The 16,229-nt window shown below is 41.2% G+C and overlaps 1 protein-coding gene across 3 annotated transcripts in view; it reads right to left on the bottom strand.

The window, feature by feature from the left end:
* MYO1E (myosin IE) overlaps positions 1 to 16,229 on the bottom strand; it is a 107,437-nt gene that overhangs the window by 43,510 nt on the left and 47,698 nt on the right. For all 3 annotated transcript variants that reach the window (XR_005258141.1, XM_038147150.1, XM_038147149.1), the window contains exons 2-4: positions 3,791 to 3,934; positions 1,098 to 1,187; positions 125 to 219 (exon numbers count right to left, since the gene is read on the bottom strand). Coding sequence is in view for 2 of the 3 variants with exons in the window: in XM_038147149.1 (XP_038003077.1) it covers positions 125 to 219; positions 1,098 to 1,187; positions 3,791 to 3,934 (329 nt within the window). In the remaining variant the exon portion in view is untranslated. The remainder of the gene's footprint in view (positions 1 to 124; positions 220 to 1,097; positions 1,188 to 3,790; positions 3,935 to 16,229) is intronic.

Here is a 16,229-nt window from a genome sequence, read left to right as displayed (position 1 = left end):
CTGGCTACCCCAGAAAATCCCAAAATGTGGACAGAAGATTTTTCATTATATAATCAACTTTTCTGCCTCATTAAGTTAAAACACCAGAAGAAGATGAAATATTTTTTACCCATCTTTTTCTTACCTAATAATGACACATTGATTTTCTCTGTCAATAATCATGTTTCTGTACATGCTGTCTGCAAGAGCATAAATATGTGGTGGGTTTTCATACTGTGCCTAGGAGTGGAAATAAAGAATCATTTTTCAGGATATCATTAAAAAATGCAGAAAGAGCAAAATAAGTTTGTATTTAAATTCGAAGAGTTATTTCTCTGGAAAAAATAATTCCAAATAGCACTTTATAGTGAATTTTCCCCAAGAATTCATTGGTACATTTAATAAAAACAAACTAAAGTCTCTAGACTTTGCTAGTCAACTTTCTCTCATCCATAATTTTCTCCTAGACAGACCCTGTTCTAAAAATGGCTTCTGCTGGAAATGTATTACTTGTCCAAACACACAATTTAAGCCTATCCCACAAGCAGTCATGTGCTAACAATGCTCTCCCCCAGCAGCACTCAGAGCCTGGTGCCTCAGGTCCCATTTTCATCTACTGGGCCATCCAAACCCAACAGCTGCCCTGAGTGGACATGCCCAACTCAAGCAGGAAACTGAATTTGAAGTCCCTAATATGTCTGTGCCAACTCACTCTTCAAGCTGTATTTTCAAAAGTGACATCTAATTTTGGCACCTCACTTTTTTTCTTGTTCTTGTCCAGTTAAGAGTTCTGAAATCACAGTCTCCAAATCCACTAATGGCCATTTTGTGCATATGACAGCTTAAAAACTGCCTTCGCAGGAGCAGGGACATGTCAAGGAGTGATGCCTAATATGGATTAGAGCTAATCAATACAAGTATTTTCTTGAAATACTGATCTTGCATTGCAGGGAGTTCAATCTGAATGCTCAGTCTATGGCAATGACCATCTGTCAAGCTCTCCCAGGCCAGCACAAAGCTAGCAAACCCAGAAACAAATGCTTCCCAGAGTTAAACTGTGCAGAATAGCATTTCCAAGCCCCTGAATACTGCACAATATTTTAGACTGCTTTACTTACTGCTCCTTGGTACATTTCAATTTCCTTTTCCCCAAAATATGGCATTTGCTTGAAAGGATTCACGGAGATCAGTACAGAGCCAATGTATGTCTGCATTCAGAAGAAGTTAAGGTAACAACAGTTTCATAAAGCATCATCTTACTACTAACAACAAAGAATTTTTCCATCTATTACATAATACTTCAAATAATAGTAAAAACCACCACAGCTTACAACATTTGTTAATAAAAATTAAAGTAGCAGGCTTCCAAGAATATAAACATACCATCCAATTGGACTATTTTTGTATTATCTTATTTTAGAATAAGCTAAGTACAGAACCATGTATTAAAGGCCAAAACATGACACACCTTGAATAAAAATACAGAAAGGAAATGGCACATTTGAACTGGTTTTAGTCCTTTGTAACTGAAGAGGTCATATTGTCACTATTAGAAAATATTGGTTTGACCTTTGCAGAATACAGTGCAGTGACACATTCTAATCTCACAGGACAGTGCTGAACAAGCAGAGCTGGATGGAAACAGCCACTGCTGAGCTAAATAAGACAATTACTCAGCTGCATGCATTGGGGGTGCTGGGGAAATTGGGTAATTCAGTCCATGGTGTTTTTTATGAGTGAAACTATTACCAGTCCCTTGGAGTCCTCTCCTGCAGACTGCCCTGTACCACGACACTCAATTTCAAGCCATTATTAGATTTTTTGCAACATTTTTAATATAGTATTTCATCATTCTGCATTCAGCTGCACATGCTCTGCATTTCAAATACTTCATAAACCTTTGGAATTACAGCTGCAGTGTCCACACAGGAAGCACCTGATCGTAATTCACAGGTATCACTATCACTTCTCATTGAACTGGGAGTTAGCAATGAGCCCACACCTATGGGTCCAAAATGCTGTACTGCAGGTTTCATTAACAATCTGGAATTGTTCACAGGCAAACTTGCTATCTAAGCTTTCTGTACAAAGTAGGAAAATTAACACATCTATCCTGCTGGATTGTCCTATGTAGGGATTTCCTACTATGGTGCCAAGGCACAAAAGGTAACATGTTAGAGAAGAACTATAACTCAGCGAACACCATTTCTGTAATATTAATTTGCAATGCTTTCTTCATACATTTTTAATTTAATTCAAAATGAGTGACAACATCTGGGTCTTGGATATAACAGATCAATTACTCATTGTGTCAGTATAAATACTTGAAGTGACAGTTTTCTGTTGGTAAACAATACTGGCATTTTCTGGGATGATTCTGTCATCTCTGTACAAAGTAGCACTGAGAAATGTTCATTCATGGGTGGACACACAAACAATTCAAATATTCAAGAGATGATCTTCATCTTTGAATGAAAAGCCTTCACAGAACTGCAAAAGGAGTCTTTCTCCCTACATAAGGGAAGACTGATCCCTCAATGTGACCACCAGTCCCCTTGGAAAACACCCTTAATTCCATCTTCAGCAGAAAGATCATCTCCATGTTAATTTCACTATTTTCATAAAAAAGAAAAAGCAAAAATCTTTCTTCTGCACAGGGCACTGAAGTCTCTGCACACACTGCAAGGAACATGCAGCACTCCATGGGCCAAAGCACTCGTGCTGCTACCAGGAAGGATTCTATAGCCTGTCCCTGTACTACAGTCTGGCAGACACTGTGCAACTTCATCATGCTCCTATAAAGCAATTTTAATAACAGTGTGGTACTTCAGTCAGAGGGTCCAAACTCATGTTCACACATGCATTAGAAACCTCTGCAGTTCGTGATGGAAACAACTGCAACATGAACTTTCCTCTATCAGTCCCTGCTAAATCGAGCTGCTACACAGCTCTTGACCATCTGTCAAGAATATATGGAAACAGCCAAGAGATCTTATATTTCCTCCTCTTTCTGCTAAAATATGTTAAGCTCTTGAAGGAAACTATTCTCCAGATACAACCAGGAAGTAAGAAAACCTGGCTAAAGCAGAAGGAACAGCATAACTTTCTAGTACATCATCACTGACTAGAACTTACCAAATTCATTGCTGCAGCTCATGTTACATTGCAAAAGCTGAAAATGAAATATTCTATTGACTATTCTTATCTTAAGGAATTGCTTTCATATGAATTTTTTTTTAAAAAAAGTACTGAAGTCTTTTCTTCCTGTTAGGTTGCATGTTCCAGTATTTAAATTTTCACATTTTCATTAATCATAGAAAAAAAATTGCAAACACTGAAGATTTACAGATGTTGATATAATCACCTGTTTCCATCATCCCATGATTCACAATATTAACAACTCCAGAATAAGTTGTAAACAAGGCTATGTCACAGAAGAGATGCAATTTTGAAAGCATTATAATTTTGGAGGTATAGAAGACCACACATCAATAAGTGTACACACACTTAAAAACAATTAATTCTTGCTCTTAGAAGTAGCATTACCTCAGGAGGCTTCAGGGGTCACGGGAATGTGAAAATATATGGAGGTACAATCTCCAAAATATTAAAAAGAGTACCTTAAAATAATTTTTGCTATTTTATTTTCAACCCTCATAATTAGCTGAGTTTTCAAAGCCTTTTCTGTTATCTCAGGTGAAGTGGCACATAAAATGCTCACCATCCTTGAGTAATCTGCTTAAAGAGAATATATTCATATAATTAGTGTCACATTGGCTCAGCAAGGCCACACAAAACCAACAAAGGATACAAAAATATAGTCATCCATGTATCGTTTCTTTAGGTTCTCCACTATGGAATCCTCAGTGATTTTGGACAGCAGGACCATATCATCGACTCCGCTGTGCTTGACATTGTGGCTCTGCCAGTGGTATCTGTAGTGTCCTTTGCTGCCCTGCAGGAAAGCACATGAACATCACAAAGTTACTACATTTCTCATCAGCACTAAGTAACTGAAAACCATCAGTCGAATTCCAACTTCCCAAATGTTTTCCTTTCACTGAACTCTATTCCTTGATCCAGGCATTCCATGAAAGCATACATAAGTGGAGTCAGCTGACTTGCCTTTGCACTGCCCTCCAAAACAAGAAGGTAATTCCAGGGGGTTTTGCGCCCACCTACACACAGAATGAATTTCAGATGGAAGACATTTTTAAACCTAGTAGAAAAAAACCCCAATTATTCCAACTGAGATGCAGCTATTGGAAGCTAAGGATGCAAAAATTACACTCCTACATTGTAACTATTAGCAGTGAGGATAATTACCATCACCACAATGAATTCCTCATCCTATACAGTCTTTTAAGTCAAAGCTGCACATAAGCTCTTACTGGGAGGGAAGCTGTGAGCCTGCTGCAGTTAAGTATTCAGGGATGTTCTGCAAATTATGTACCCCAGCTTGTCGGCTGCATGTCTTCACAGTCCCTTTTGATCTGTTAGTCACCATGCTTAATGACATCTAAATAGATACTCTCTCCCCACATTCAGAGACTACTATTTCAGGATGCTACGAAAACATGTGACATTCCATGCTGTACCACTTGAAATCAAAATCTGTTTTTCTTCCAGCTGATTTGAACAGTAGTTTGGTTCCATGGATACACCCACAAACAGATTTAATCCAGTTGACATCAAGGCTATTAATTCAGCTATAAATCTACTCTCCAAACCCAAACCTATTTTCTGTAGCCTGGCAGACAATGCTAATGGAGTTCTGATCTCTTCCCTTTTTCTACTTAATTTTTGCTCACACAATACTGAAATTAGTGATGCAGGAATTACTACATTTAACACTGAGAAGTGATCAAGTATGCTGTCAAGGAAGATGTAGCCAACAAAATGCCAATTCTGCAAATTCCCCTTATTCTTTAATGCTACAATTTGTAACAATGTGATTTAACTACACGGCCCGGGTGTACTTTATCCAGGATCAAGTCACATTCACCAGGACACAAGCAATTTATTATTACAAAGTACATGCATTATTTTATTCTGCAAAAATTTTACAGATTAAAGAAGAAAATGTAGGTACTCTGAACACTTCAGCTGCATTGGTATTTTGAAACGGGACATCAGCAACTTACAGAGGGGGCAACTTTCGTGTGAACACATTTCTGCAGGAGCAAATGACCCACACAATTTTACTGGCACCCAGTGCTACAGCAGGCCTACAGCTTGGCTTCATGTCAAGTGACATAAAAAACCAACTGGATTTTTATCTCAAGTTAAATTAACCACCACTAAACCCTGCCACTGCAGACAGCACAGAAGCTGTAGGCTTTACGGGTGTTTTCTCTTAAGCCTCCAGCCACTGCTACCCTGATGCAGATCCATTACTGCCAACACCAGCGGAGAACAGTTGCAAACTTAAATCAAAAGAATGCTTTCAAATATAGTGCACCAGAAGTAAATATGTCTGAAAACAATCTCAGCAATTTGCTTGAATGTCCACAAGTGTACACGATGTTCAATAAAATAATAACCTTAAACTAACTTAGCTTGTGTGAACCTTGTTGATTTTCTATCTGTACAATGGAAGCAGTGATCTGGAAGCACTGAGAAAACAAAGAATCAATTTTTTCATTGTCATAAAACATATGACTGAAAATATTAGTTGAAGCTTGGGTTTTTGGAGAAAACAGAAGTCCAACAGAGAAGCATAATTTCCTTCAGTGTATTCATCAGCTTATTTGTGATATTACACTTGGAAAAAGGAACTGGCAGGATGGACAAAAAAGTACAGTATCATAATAAATATGGATAATTAGATTATTCACAAAGCTATACAGAACATGGTTTAGTATCAGACAATGGAGTAAGCCACAGAAAACATGTAAGAAATGAGACTGGGAAAACAATCAAGCTTCCCTTTGGAAGCCATGGCATCAGACCCAGTGAGCTCAATGAGCACAAAGCTTGCAAAGCCACAGGATACGTGGAAAATGTGCACACTGTCTGCAAAACAGCAGCTTTATGCAAGTCACTGACTCTTGCTGTGATTAAGGCCAAAGGGTTCTTCCCCAAAAGCACTGGGAGCCTGCAGGGAAGCAAGAGGGCAGTGCCAGGGCAGCCCAGCTGCCCTGAGAGCAGCCCTGCCCTGCACTCCTGCTGCTGCTCTCATCACAGCAGCAATCACAGCCACATGACCACAGACACTGCAAACCCTGCACAGAGGCTCAACAAAAAGGCAGCAGCCTAAACACCCAGTAAAGCAGTGGCACAGAAGACAGCTGAGAGTCATGGCACTACGCAGTTCACGTTAAAATTATAACTCAATTTAAATGGCAGTTTCCTGGTAGTTTGGAATTGCCCTTTTCCTTTCAAAACACGGCCTTACATTCAATTGTGCAGAGAAGCAGCAAATCACCACCAGCTTACTGTCAGACTTCTCCCTGGGATCTAGAAATAAGCCCAAGTTTTAGTAGTGACTGACCAGCCACAGTTAAGTTTTGCTCTCACTCTTCCTTCTCCAGGAAGGTAACACCAATGGGATGGCTAGGTGCAGTGGCTACCACCTCTTTCCCTGGACAACTAAATAGGGAGTGTTTATCTAGAGGACACCACCCACTCCCAAGTGCCCTTCCAAGCATGAGCAACGGCTATCATAGAGTCTAACCTGAATTTAGCAACTTCAGTCACTTCCAACTGGTACTATAACCTTGTCCAGCTACCAACTAACTTGTTTTTTGAGTTTTGAAATTTAAAAAAAAAAATAATCAGAAATTTCCTATAACCAGTCATCTGAAAAAACTTCACATCATAGCAGTTATAAAAGCAACTCTTCATCCTACTCCAGGCTGCATATTGCCCAAAGGTCAAGACTACATGCTTAAAAATTACACAAATGATTTGTTCTTATTGCATATTTCTTGAGAATTTAAGCTTTTTTTTTAGCCAGAGCTTTCCACCATCTAGATAAAAATGCAGTACACTGTAATGTGGAGACAATCTACATCTGAGCTAGTTACCTGGTGTCCCTGTTACCTGTTACCTGGTGTCACTCGAACCTGCTTTGCAGGGTGCACTCAGGCTAATTCACTCAGCTGCTAATTGCCCTCTGCTCTCCAGCACACAGCACACTTCACCCCCCACCCCTCTCCAGACAGATCACCCAAACACAAGGCCAGTTCTCCTGGCCTGCTTGTGTCCTTCTGTCCCAGAAGGTTCTTCAGAGCCAGCAGCACACGGCTAGCAGAGCTGCCCCACACCTGATGCTGCAGCTGCCCCAGCCAGGAGGTGTCCCCCAGAGCTGCCCTGGGACATGGTCAGAACTGGCCCAAGAGCCCGAGGTCCAGCCCTGGGCCAAGCCGTGCGGGTCAGACGGCAGCAGATGGGTACTTGGCTTCTCTCAGGTTTTCTCAGAGAAAGGTGTGACCTAACCGTACAATAAGTAAGCAAATAAAAGTCTGTGTCAGCACTAACAAAGTCTGAGCAGCTGGAAAAAGATGAGCTTGGCAGATTAAGAAAAACACAAAACAAAACAAAAAAAAACAACCCTAAAACAAAAACACATCTCAACAGGCTGCAAAGAGCCACAGAAGTGGAAACACCAGTGTAGAACAACCTGGCTGCCAGGCCTCCCCCAGGCTCTTCCCGGGCTTCCAACCCCGGCATCTGACGTTGCTCAGGGAGTGGAGGCTGGACTGGCAAAGCTGCAATTAAAGGCGTGTACCACACTGCTGTCAGCTGTTATTATTCATTTGGTTGCTGTTTTAGGCTCAAAAACAGATCTGCTCTGCACTGACAAGAATAATATTTACGAGCCACATGACCCCGGGAGCTCGGGGCCCGCTGCTCGCGAGCCGCAGCCTGAGGAGGGGCACGGCCGCCCCACATCCACGGCACCTGAGCCCTGACACCAGGAACCTGCAAAATCCACTCTGCTCCCACCCTCTGCGTGCTCCCGAACACCCACTCATTAACACAACTGCTACATCAATTCCAAGAAAGGGGATGCAAAATACATTCTATGTACTAGATACCGTCTATGCTTCCCGCACTACTTTTGGTACTGGCAGTACAATATGATTAAAGCAGATCATTGTTTTGTATGGAATGAGTAAGTATTAATAAGACATTTATTTACAGAATTCATTTTTGCTGCCCTCCACCTTGTGTTACAGTATCAACTGCTGGTTTCTCATTTTTGCCTTTATTATTGTTTGTATATTCTTGCCTTATCCTAAGCAACACGTATTTGATGTAGCTATAAAAAGATAGAGTCATGCTGTGTCACAACATGGGTTTTCTTTTAACTGGGAAAAAAACAAATATTTTTGTATTTCAAGGTGTTTAAAAATAGAACATCTAAAAATAAAGCACTAAAAACAAGAGATCAGAAGAGACTGTATATTCAGCGCCTGAGAACCTTCTTACTCTGTTCATCAGAACTCTCACTAAACTACAACCACCCACATGCCATCAATAACCATTCTTCATTCCCACAAAGGGAAAAATTACCACTCTGAATCTCTGACAGCTTTTTTCAGTAGCAAACACCGATGTCCCATCACAGTGCAGAAGGGATTCTCAGCCTCCCTGAGGGAGTAGGAGTGTCAAGTGATCACAAGCACGACCTTTTCTTCCCCTTTTCAACTGACACAGTACTACTGCACAAAATCCTTGTGGCTCTGGAGCATGTGCCTACCTCCTCAGCTCAGTATTTAAACACAACAGTAAATGAGACACACACAAAACTGAGATGTAACAAAACTGACAAAGATGCACACCATTTACTTTAGACCTGACAACAATGCTTCTACCAGAAAAGGCCTATCACCAGTCCCATATAAACATAATATGTATCAGTTTTTCCAGATAACAAGGAAATAAACCCACGGCTTTCTGCAATGATATCATCTGTCAAAACTACCAAACTTTGCTAATCCACTTAGAGGAATCTTTCACATATTTCTAAAAAAATGAAAGGGTCTGCCGTTCCCAGAAAATACTGCAAAAATACTTAATGTTAATTTTAGTCCAAAACTGGGATAATCAAAACAGAGGAGCTATAGTGAACAAATGGGCTCCAAAATAGCTCTTGGATATCTTATGTTAGAAAAATTGCTTATTGGCTGCAATGATGTGACCATATTTCTGAAAGGAAATTAAAGGAAGACAGCAGAAGAAGCAAGATGGACAAAGATAAAAGGCTATTTATTTAAATTTAACATGAGGAAAATATTAAGGGAGACGAAAAGCAGTGCTTAAAGATTTGAGGAAATAGCAAAGCAAAAATACTGAGCATCTAAGCAGCAGGATAGATACCTTAAACAGAGAACTAAAAATACCAAAAATGTATTAAGGAATGGACAATACTAGCAGGTTAATATCAAACAAAAAACCTCAGCTAGGGAAATATAATAAGGAGAAAAAAGTTTCCGGGGAGAAAAGTCAAGTGCTCTCACTGTTTGCTCTGAGATGGTGGGTTCAGCCCAACACGACCTGAAAGAATGACCTCAGAGCTGGTTACAGGTTGCAGGAGATCCCAGTGGTCCAAACCCCTGTTCCCATCAGCTCCTGGGCAGGTGCTGCTGCCCCAGCAGGGGCTGGCCCCAGGGCAGCTCCCCACCATCACCTCCTGCTCCAGGCTCTAGAGCCAGGGAGCAGCCAGGCTCTGCCTCCCTGCAGCCAGGGCTGGGAGATGTGGCAGCAACCAGAGCCTGCTCACCTGGACAGCAAATGCACACTCTAACAGAACAGGAGTTATGAGAACATGGGAGTCTACAGGATTTACACATCATGCTCATTTTTCAGGAGTTGGAAACTACATTGCCATTCTTCTCAGATATGTAGCAGGACATTACCAGAATGGAAGTTACTTCAGTATTTGATCACAAGGCTCAGTTGTTGCATCAGTATTAACTTTCACTAAAAGTTTTGAAAGATTGGTTTTAAGCTACATGACAGAACGAAAAGGGGACAGGAATGAGCTCAAAAGTGGATCGTGCAAAGGTGCCTAAGATTTTGAAACAAGTTACAGAGACTGGGAAGTAGTTAATGAACTGTGAACTCCTATTTGCTTATCCCACAGCTTGATGGGTGGCTTTGTCCTGATGTTCCAAGAAATACCTTTCCTAAGGAAATGCAATACTGTTAGCAACTTAATATGGCCGACTTGCTCTTAGATATTTATTGCTTACTTCACTTATTGAACAGTCTCCAGAGCTGTCTGAAGTCTGACTTGTTCCTTGTGGCACGAGCAGCAAGCTCTCCTGGGACTGCTGGATCAGTAGAGGCCCTGGCTGCCTGCAATAGCAACTTTTAGTCCATGCATGCGTGTGCATATCCAGCACCACAATCTCCCCTGTACTGCAGTCATTGCACTGAGCAGCACTCTCACACACTAACTCTTGATCTGTAAATTGTATATGCAGTTCACATTTCTACATACCTATCATACAGTTTAAGAAATGTAAGAGATAAATTACAACAAATATTTCCATCTTGACCATGTCAATCCTTGAAGTGTAATAAAGATTTTATGCGTGTCATTCTTCTCCATTAAAGACAGGTTTCAAAGGGGTTTAAGCAATCATACACCTTACATGTAAAATTATTATGGTCTTTAATTGAAAAACGTAGTTTGGAAACTCCATCAGAAGATTCAGACAACATGCCACTGCATCTGCTATAGCAAAAGACTAAAAATATTTTTCCTGGACCATCCTGAAACTAAGTAATAAACTGAAGTCCCCTGGGAGTTTCCCATGTGCTCTCCAGCGGGAGGAATGTCAGAGCAATGTGACTCAGAGGCTCCACGCGTGGGACCGGCACCTCAGCACGCACTGGAGCGGGGAGCGTGTGGATGCTGGGGTTCCTGCACTATGCTGCTTCCAGGGGGAAATTTCGATCAAGTAAAGCCCAAATATTTTTACATTACAAAAATACCACCCCAGCCATGTCCTGTTCTAGCTGATGTCAACACTCACTCCCCTGCCCCATCTGCAGCTTTTGGAATCTCAGGCTTTAGCACCAAGCTTTAGCCCATCAGGCCCCAATCACCGCAGTGAATCCCTGTCAGCTCAGCCCTCTTTGTAGGGCTGCAGCCGTTCCTGCTCCCTGACCCTTCTGTTCACGGAAAATGAAGACATTTGTTTCCTCATCAGCCCGACACCGAGACACATCACCCTGAGAGTCTAAGGCCAAAGTCTGCCTCCGGCAGCATCCCCCAGGTGGCAACCCCGTGACACAGGGCTTCACTGGGAAACACCTGGTCACCCTGGAGTCCCCGGGGACAGCTCTGGGATGGCAGCTCGCAGCAGTGCTGGAAGCCACTGATTCTGCAGGTCACCGAGCTTCTGCCACAGCAGTCTAGTGGCTGCTCAGCCCACACTCCCCCCGTACCCCTTCCCAGTACCACAATGCTCTCCCTTCCAGAAAATAGCACAATATCAACAACAGAAAAATGATTATTTTAGCCTTAATATTTAGCTGCAGGTTTTTCTTTTTTTATCTATGCAGAATGCAAATTAAGAGCATTGCAATATTTCTGAATTACTTAGCGTTTAAATTGATAACAACACAATACTGAAGGATGAAAGGATAAATACATTTTTGCAATTATGAAATTATTGCAATTATTGAACATCTACATTTTGTTGGGTATATTTGTCCTCACCAATTATTACTGGATTTTAAGAACACATTGGGCAGATTACAGACCTTATTTTAATATTGCTTTTAACCAAGAATATCAAACAAGATGTTTTTATGCCAACAGTGTGATTTAGCTGAACAACAGTATGTAGCAATTCCACAAAAACTGAAAGACTAATTTCTAAAATAAGCATTAGCTAAATCATCCCCCTGAATAACAACTGAATTTAAAATAATTTGGAAAAACTACAGCTGAGTCTCTTTCAGGGTTTTTAGATTTTCTTTCCTTTAAAAAAAAAGCCATTTTCTGAACTTATTTACAAACCAGAGGGAATACAGATATTTTTTCAAAGTGGAGACTGTCATGTAGTCACATGCCCGAGGCAGTTCAGGCTAAAGAAAAACACTCTTTATTGCAACAGGCATGATGAAATTACAAAAGCTGCAACACAGCAGAAAACTGTGGCCAAGACTTTTTTCAACAGCATGTACCAAAAAGCACCTTTGTGCTGACATCACCAAACTTTATTAGCGCTGTGCACTGCCCAGAGTTGTAACATTTAACCGTTCTGATACCACAAATAAGAAATAAGCAGTTGACTGCCTATCTTAACCTGGGCATTGGTCATGGGTTTCAAGTTCACCTATTCTTGAGGTATTTGCTTTGATCTTCCCTCCTGTATGCATAGTTTCAAGGGGGATGAGCGGGGCAGGACAAGACAATCACTGCTCTGCGTACCAGGGTGGAGCCTGCGATAAGGAGCTTATCGGCCGCAGACCCGCTTGCAGAACTCCCCTTCGTACTGTTAGGTTTGCACAGGATTGTCCCAAGTCGGTGGCTTCAAGAGCGTCTGCTTTCATGTTTGGTAGAGCTGGGAACGCTGCTCTTGGGCTGCGCTCAGGGCAGCGTGTTTCTGCACAGGTCACCGTCCGGGGGTGCCTGCACACGGAGAGCCCCGGGAAGCACGGTGCAGGGGCACTGGCCAGCTGCGGGATGTGCAGGGGACAGCTGGAAGGTTTCTGCTGGCTCACCCAGGAGCGCTCCCCGCACACCAAGAACCCCGGAGCACAGGAGCCGGCAGCTCCTCTGCTGGGGACAGCGGCTCCAGGAGCGTGTTTGGGGGGGTCACCTCAGGAGGAACTGCGCACTGGGGGAGGTTCTGATGCAAAAATTGCTTTCTATGTTTATTTTAATTTCGCAGAGTGCTGAGTAAAGGGAGTAAAAGCTCCAGGACTGCAGCAGCTTCCTGTTTACCTCGGGCAGCACAAACTGGGAGCAGCAGGGAAAGGCTCAGGGAGTGGTGCGCACTCACCTACAGCAGAGCCCGCACCTGGGTGCTAACATGCATGTGGCTCAACTCCCTTTCATGGGCTGTCATGTTTTGAAACTCGTGCAAAATCAGTTTTTACTTCAGACACTGTGGGAAATAAGACTATTTAATATGTTGACTAAATCTTTAACTTCAAAATAATCCAACCTTAGTATTTATTTCAGTGTATTCAGATACAAACGTTTCCTTGGTTAATTATTACATAAATGCAAACAAGAATTTGTTTAAGCATTCCCCCTCAGGAACACATTACATCTTGCCAATGAAATTTTCAAGTTCACTTCAACTCCCAAAAAGTTAATCAAAAACCAACAGGAGGCAAAAATCTTGGGAGAAGAAGTAAACATCAGACCCAACAAATCTCACACACTGTGCAGAATTCTCAAGCAGATACTAATCCACTTTCTCAGCTGTACAATTACCTCTGTCAGGAGGCAACCTCAGGCACAGCTTCATTCATTCTTTGTCAGGCTTACTTTAACTAATAATTCCATTATGCCAGGGCAAGCAGGTCCCATTGAGTGTCCAATGTCCATAACAGACAGATTCTGATAACCAGATTATCTTCCACATGAACATTATTCATAAAGCTAATATATGCAATTTCAATAATTTTCTAAAGCAGCTTTTACTATCCAGTCCATGGCAGCTTTGAGAAGAAATACATTTAAAAATCAGCATGTAACACTCCAGTTGTATAGAATAACTGGCTTATTGTAATTTAATCAATATGATAGTTTACTTCACTTGCTTTTATTACAGTAACTTTCAAATCTGTATGACAAGAATGCTGTTTTCTGATTTTTTATTAGCCCAGCTAGCTTAAGATTTCATACAGTTGTCTAAACTTCTTTCTCTAAAATCCTATGCTTCAAATTATTTACTCTAATTTGTATTAGGCTTGTATCCCAGCTCTGTAGACTTTCATATTACCATAATAATAGAAAAGTCACCCAAGAAAATGAAACTAAAAATCAATATACTTGATATCCTCTGGCTCACTGCACTCTGTCAGTGAAGCTGATATCCCAGAAAGGCAGAAGCATAGAAACGCATTGCAAATATGAAGGGTTCATTCCACTCCAGTGAACACCACAGTTATTAATGGAAATATATAGAAAGTGTCTGGCCCAACATTTTTTAAGACAACCATCAACAGCTAGGAGACTCAGCCTTCATGGTTATTATCTGGGCTGTGTATTACCAACATGTGTATGATCTCTGCATCCCTAGGATTCTTCTTTTATTAACTCTGGGCAGAAGCCCACTTAATAGCTAAAGTGATAGTTCCTACTGGTCTATGAAAGAGATTTTAACACAGAAACAACCATCTCCTCTCAGTCTTATTTTAAGTACATGAGACTGTTCACTGTTAATATCTAGCATTCAAATTATTCCCAAACCAAGAAAGCTAACAAAAAATTAATTTGGACATCTAGCTATCTTCGTAACTCTTGGCTTTTACCAGAGGCATGGACAAACACATTATTTACAAACTATCCTTCTTCCTCCATTTGCTAGGAGAAACTGATGCTATCAGGACATGCATTAGGTTCAGTCTCATAGACACTGTAATGGCATAATTATGCTCTGAGCACAGATGCCAGCCAAGAAGCTGTTTCACAAAATCTGTAACTTTATCACTGACTTGGCAGTATTATGCAAAAACCCAAATTTAAATGTCTTTTAGACCCTGCAATTCAGCATCAGCATCATAAATATACATAAGATTCCAATGAGATTTAAAGGGGAAACCAAGTAAAAAGCCAAGTGTCAGCTTTGAGGAGAAACTGCTGCAGACCATTGCAGATCAATACCCTAGTTTTACTTAAAAAACCTCTGTAGTGTGCAGTGTGATGTTGCATTTTCTTTTCCCTTTAATTTCCCATTTCTATGTGTTTAGCAAAATGCTAAGCTTCATAATGAAAACCCAGAACAGGTGAAAGTCAAGCTAAATCACAAGGTTTCAAAACTGGGGTAATGAAGAAAAACTATTTAAGTCTCAAATGCTGAACTGTGGCTGAAGACTTTGGCTTGCAGCACTTTTACACAAACCCACATTAAACTTAAATGCTTGTGATGTACCTTGTTTTCAACTTCTGGACTCATCCAATTTAAGACCTCTGACTCAAACCCACATGAACTGAAATAATATTGAATTAAAATATGAACTAAAACAAATGGAATCACTTTTTCACCTAAGCATAATATTCCAATTCAGACAAGACAACTGTTCAGTGAATAGTGTCTCGTTCCCTCCATCCCAAACAACCTGGACATGAACAGATGCTCAGATTATCAAAATCCTTTAACTTTTGGCTGCTGCAATTCATTACACTGGTGAGGCCCATAAAGCACTTTTACCTTTTTCTACATTCCATGTTACGTGCAAGATTTGTGTTTTTTTAAAAATAAAGTTCTGGCTTACAAAGTAACTTGCACTTGAGTAGCTTTTTTCTAAGCTTACATGACAGCTTGATATACAACCTACTCCTTATGACCCCGTCAGGGCCACAGGAGCAGCTTAAAGTCTTTCAACCACGCTATAAATGCTGCCTTTGACTGCATCTTGAATAACAGAATTACAATTTTAAGTGGTGTACTAAAAGAGCAACCCAAATGCAATGGCAGTAGCTGTGCCAGGTAAGGCTGCAGGGCTGCCACACAGCCCTGACTGAGCACCACAGCTGGGAGCAAGGCACACAGGGGGACACACAGACTCCATGAACAGCTATCACTGCTTCACCTTGTTCCAGCTTCACCTTGTTTCTAACTACTCTGTGCAGAATTCTCATGAGCTTTGACAAATCATTCCAATACAGTTTCCTTCCACACTTGTTCCTTTGCCTTCCTCACACCTGACCTAGAAACACTAAGGCACCCCTAAGTTAGAATGAGAATCAGAAGGAAAACAAGAAATGTTGGGAGCACTCCAGGAGAAATGCCAAAACCGACTTCTTAAAAAAAATTGACACTTTCTACAGGCTTCCCCAATGCTGACTAAGGGCTGAACATGCTGTATTAGCATTTGGATAATCCTGAATCTGCAGACACATTTCCAGGGCTTTTATTGTAGTCGCTGGAAGGGACCAAGAGTTTTGTTCCATTTTCAAGTTGCCCAAGATCAATCTCTTATTCTGCTACTATCCAGCTGCCTGGGTTTGTGCTCTGAACCTGTGAGCACTGCTCATTCCTGTCTCAGCTCGCCTTCGGCTTCTGCAGCAGTGGGGGTATGCAGGGCTCAGGGGGTCCCTAGCAGGA

This window comes from Motacilla alba, chromosome 10 (assembly GCF_015832195.1).
Source record: "Motacilla alba alba isolate MOTALB_02 chromosome 10, Motacilla_alba_V1.0_pri, whole genome shotgun sequence".
Classification (NCBI taxonomy): domain Eukaryota; kingdom Metazoa; phylum Chordata; class Aves; order Passeriformes; family Motacillidae; genus Motacilla; species Motacilla alba.
The sequence above is the reverse complement of the archived record's forward strand: the minus strand, read 5'-3'. Positions and strand labels throughout refer to the sequence as shown.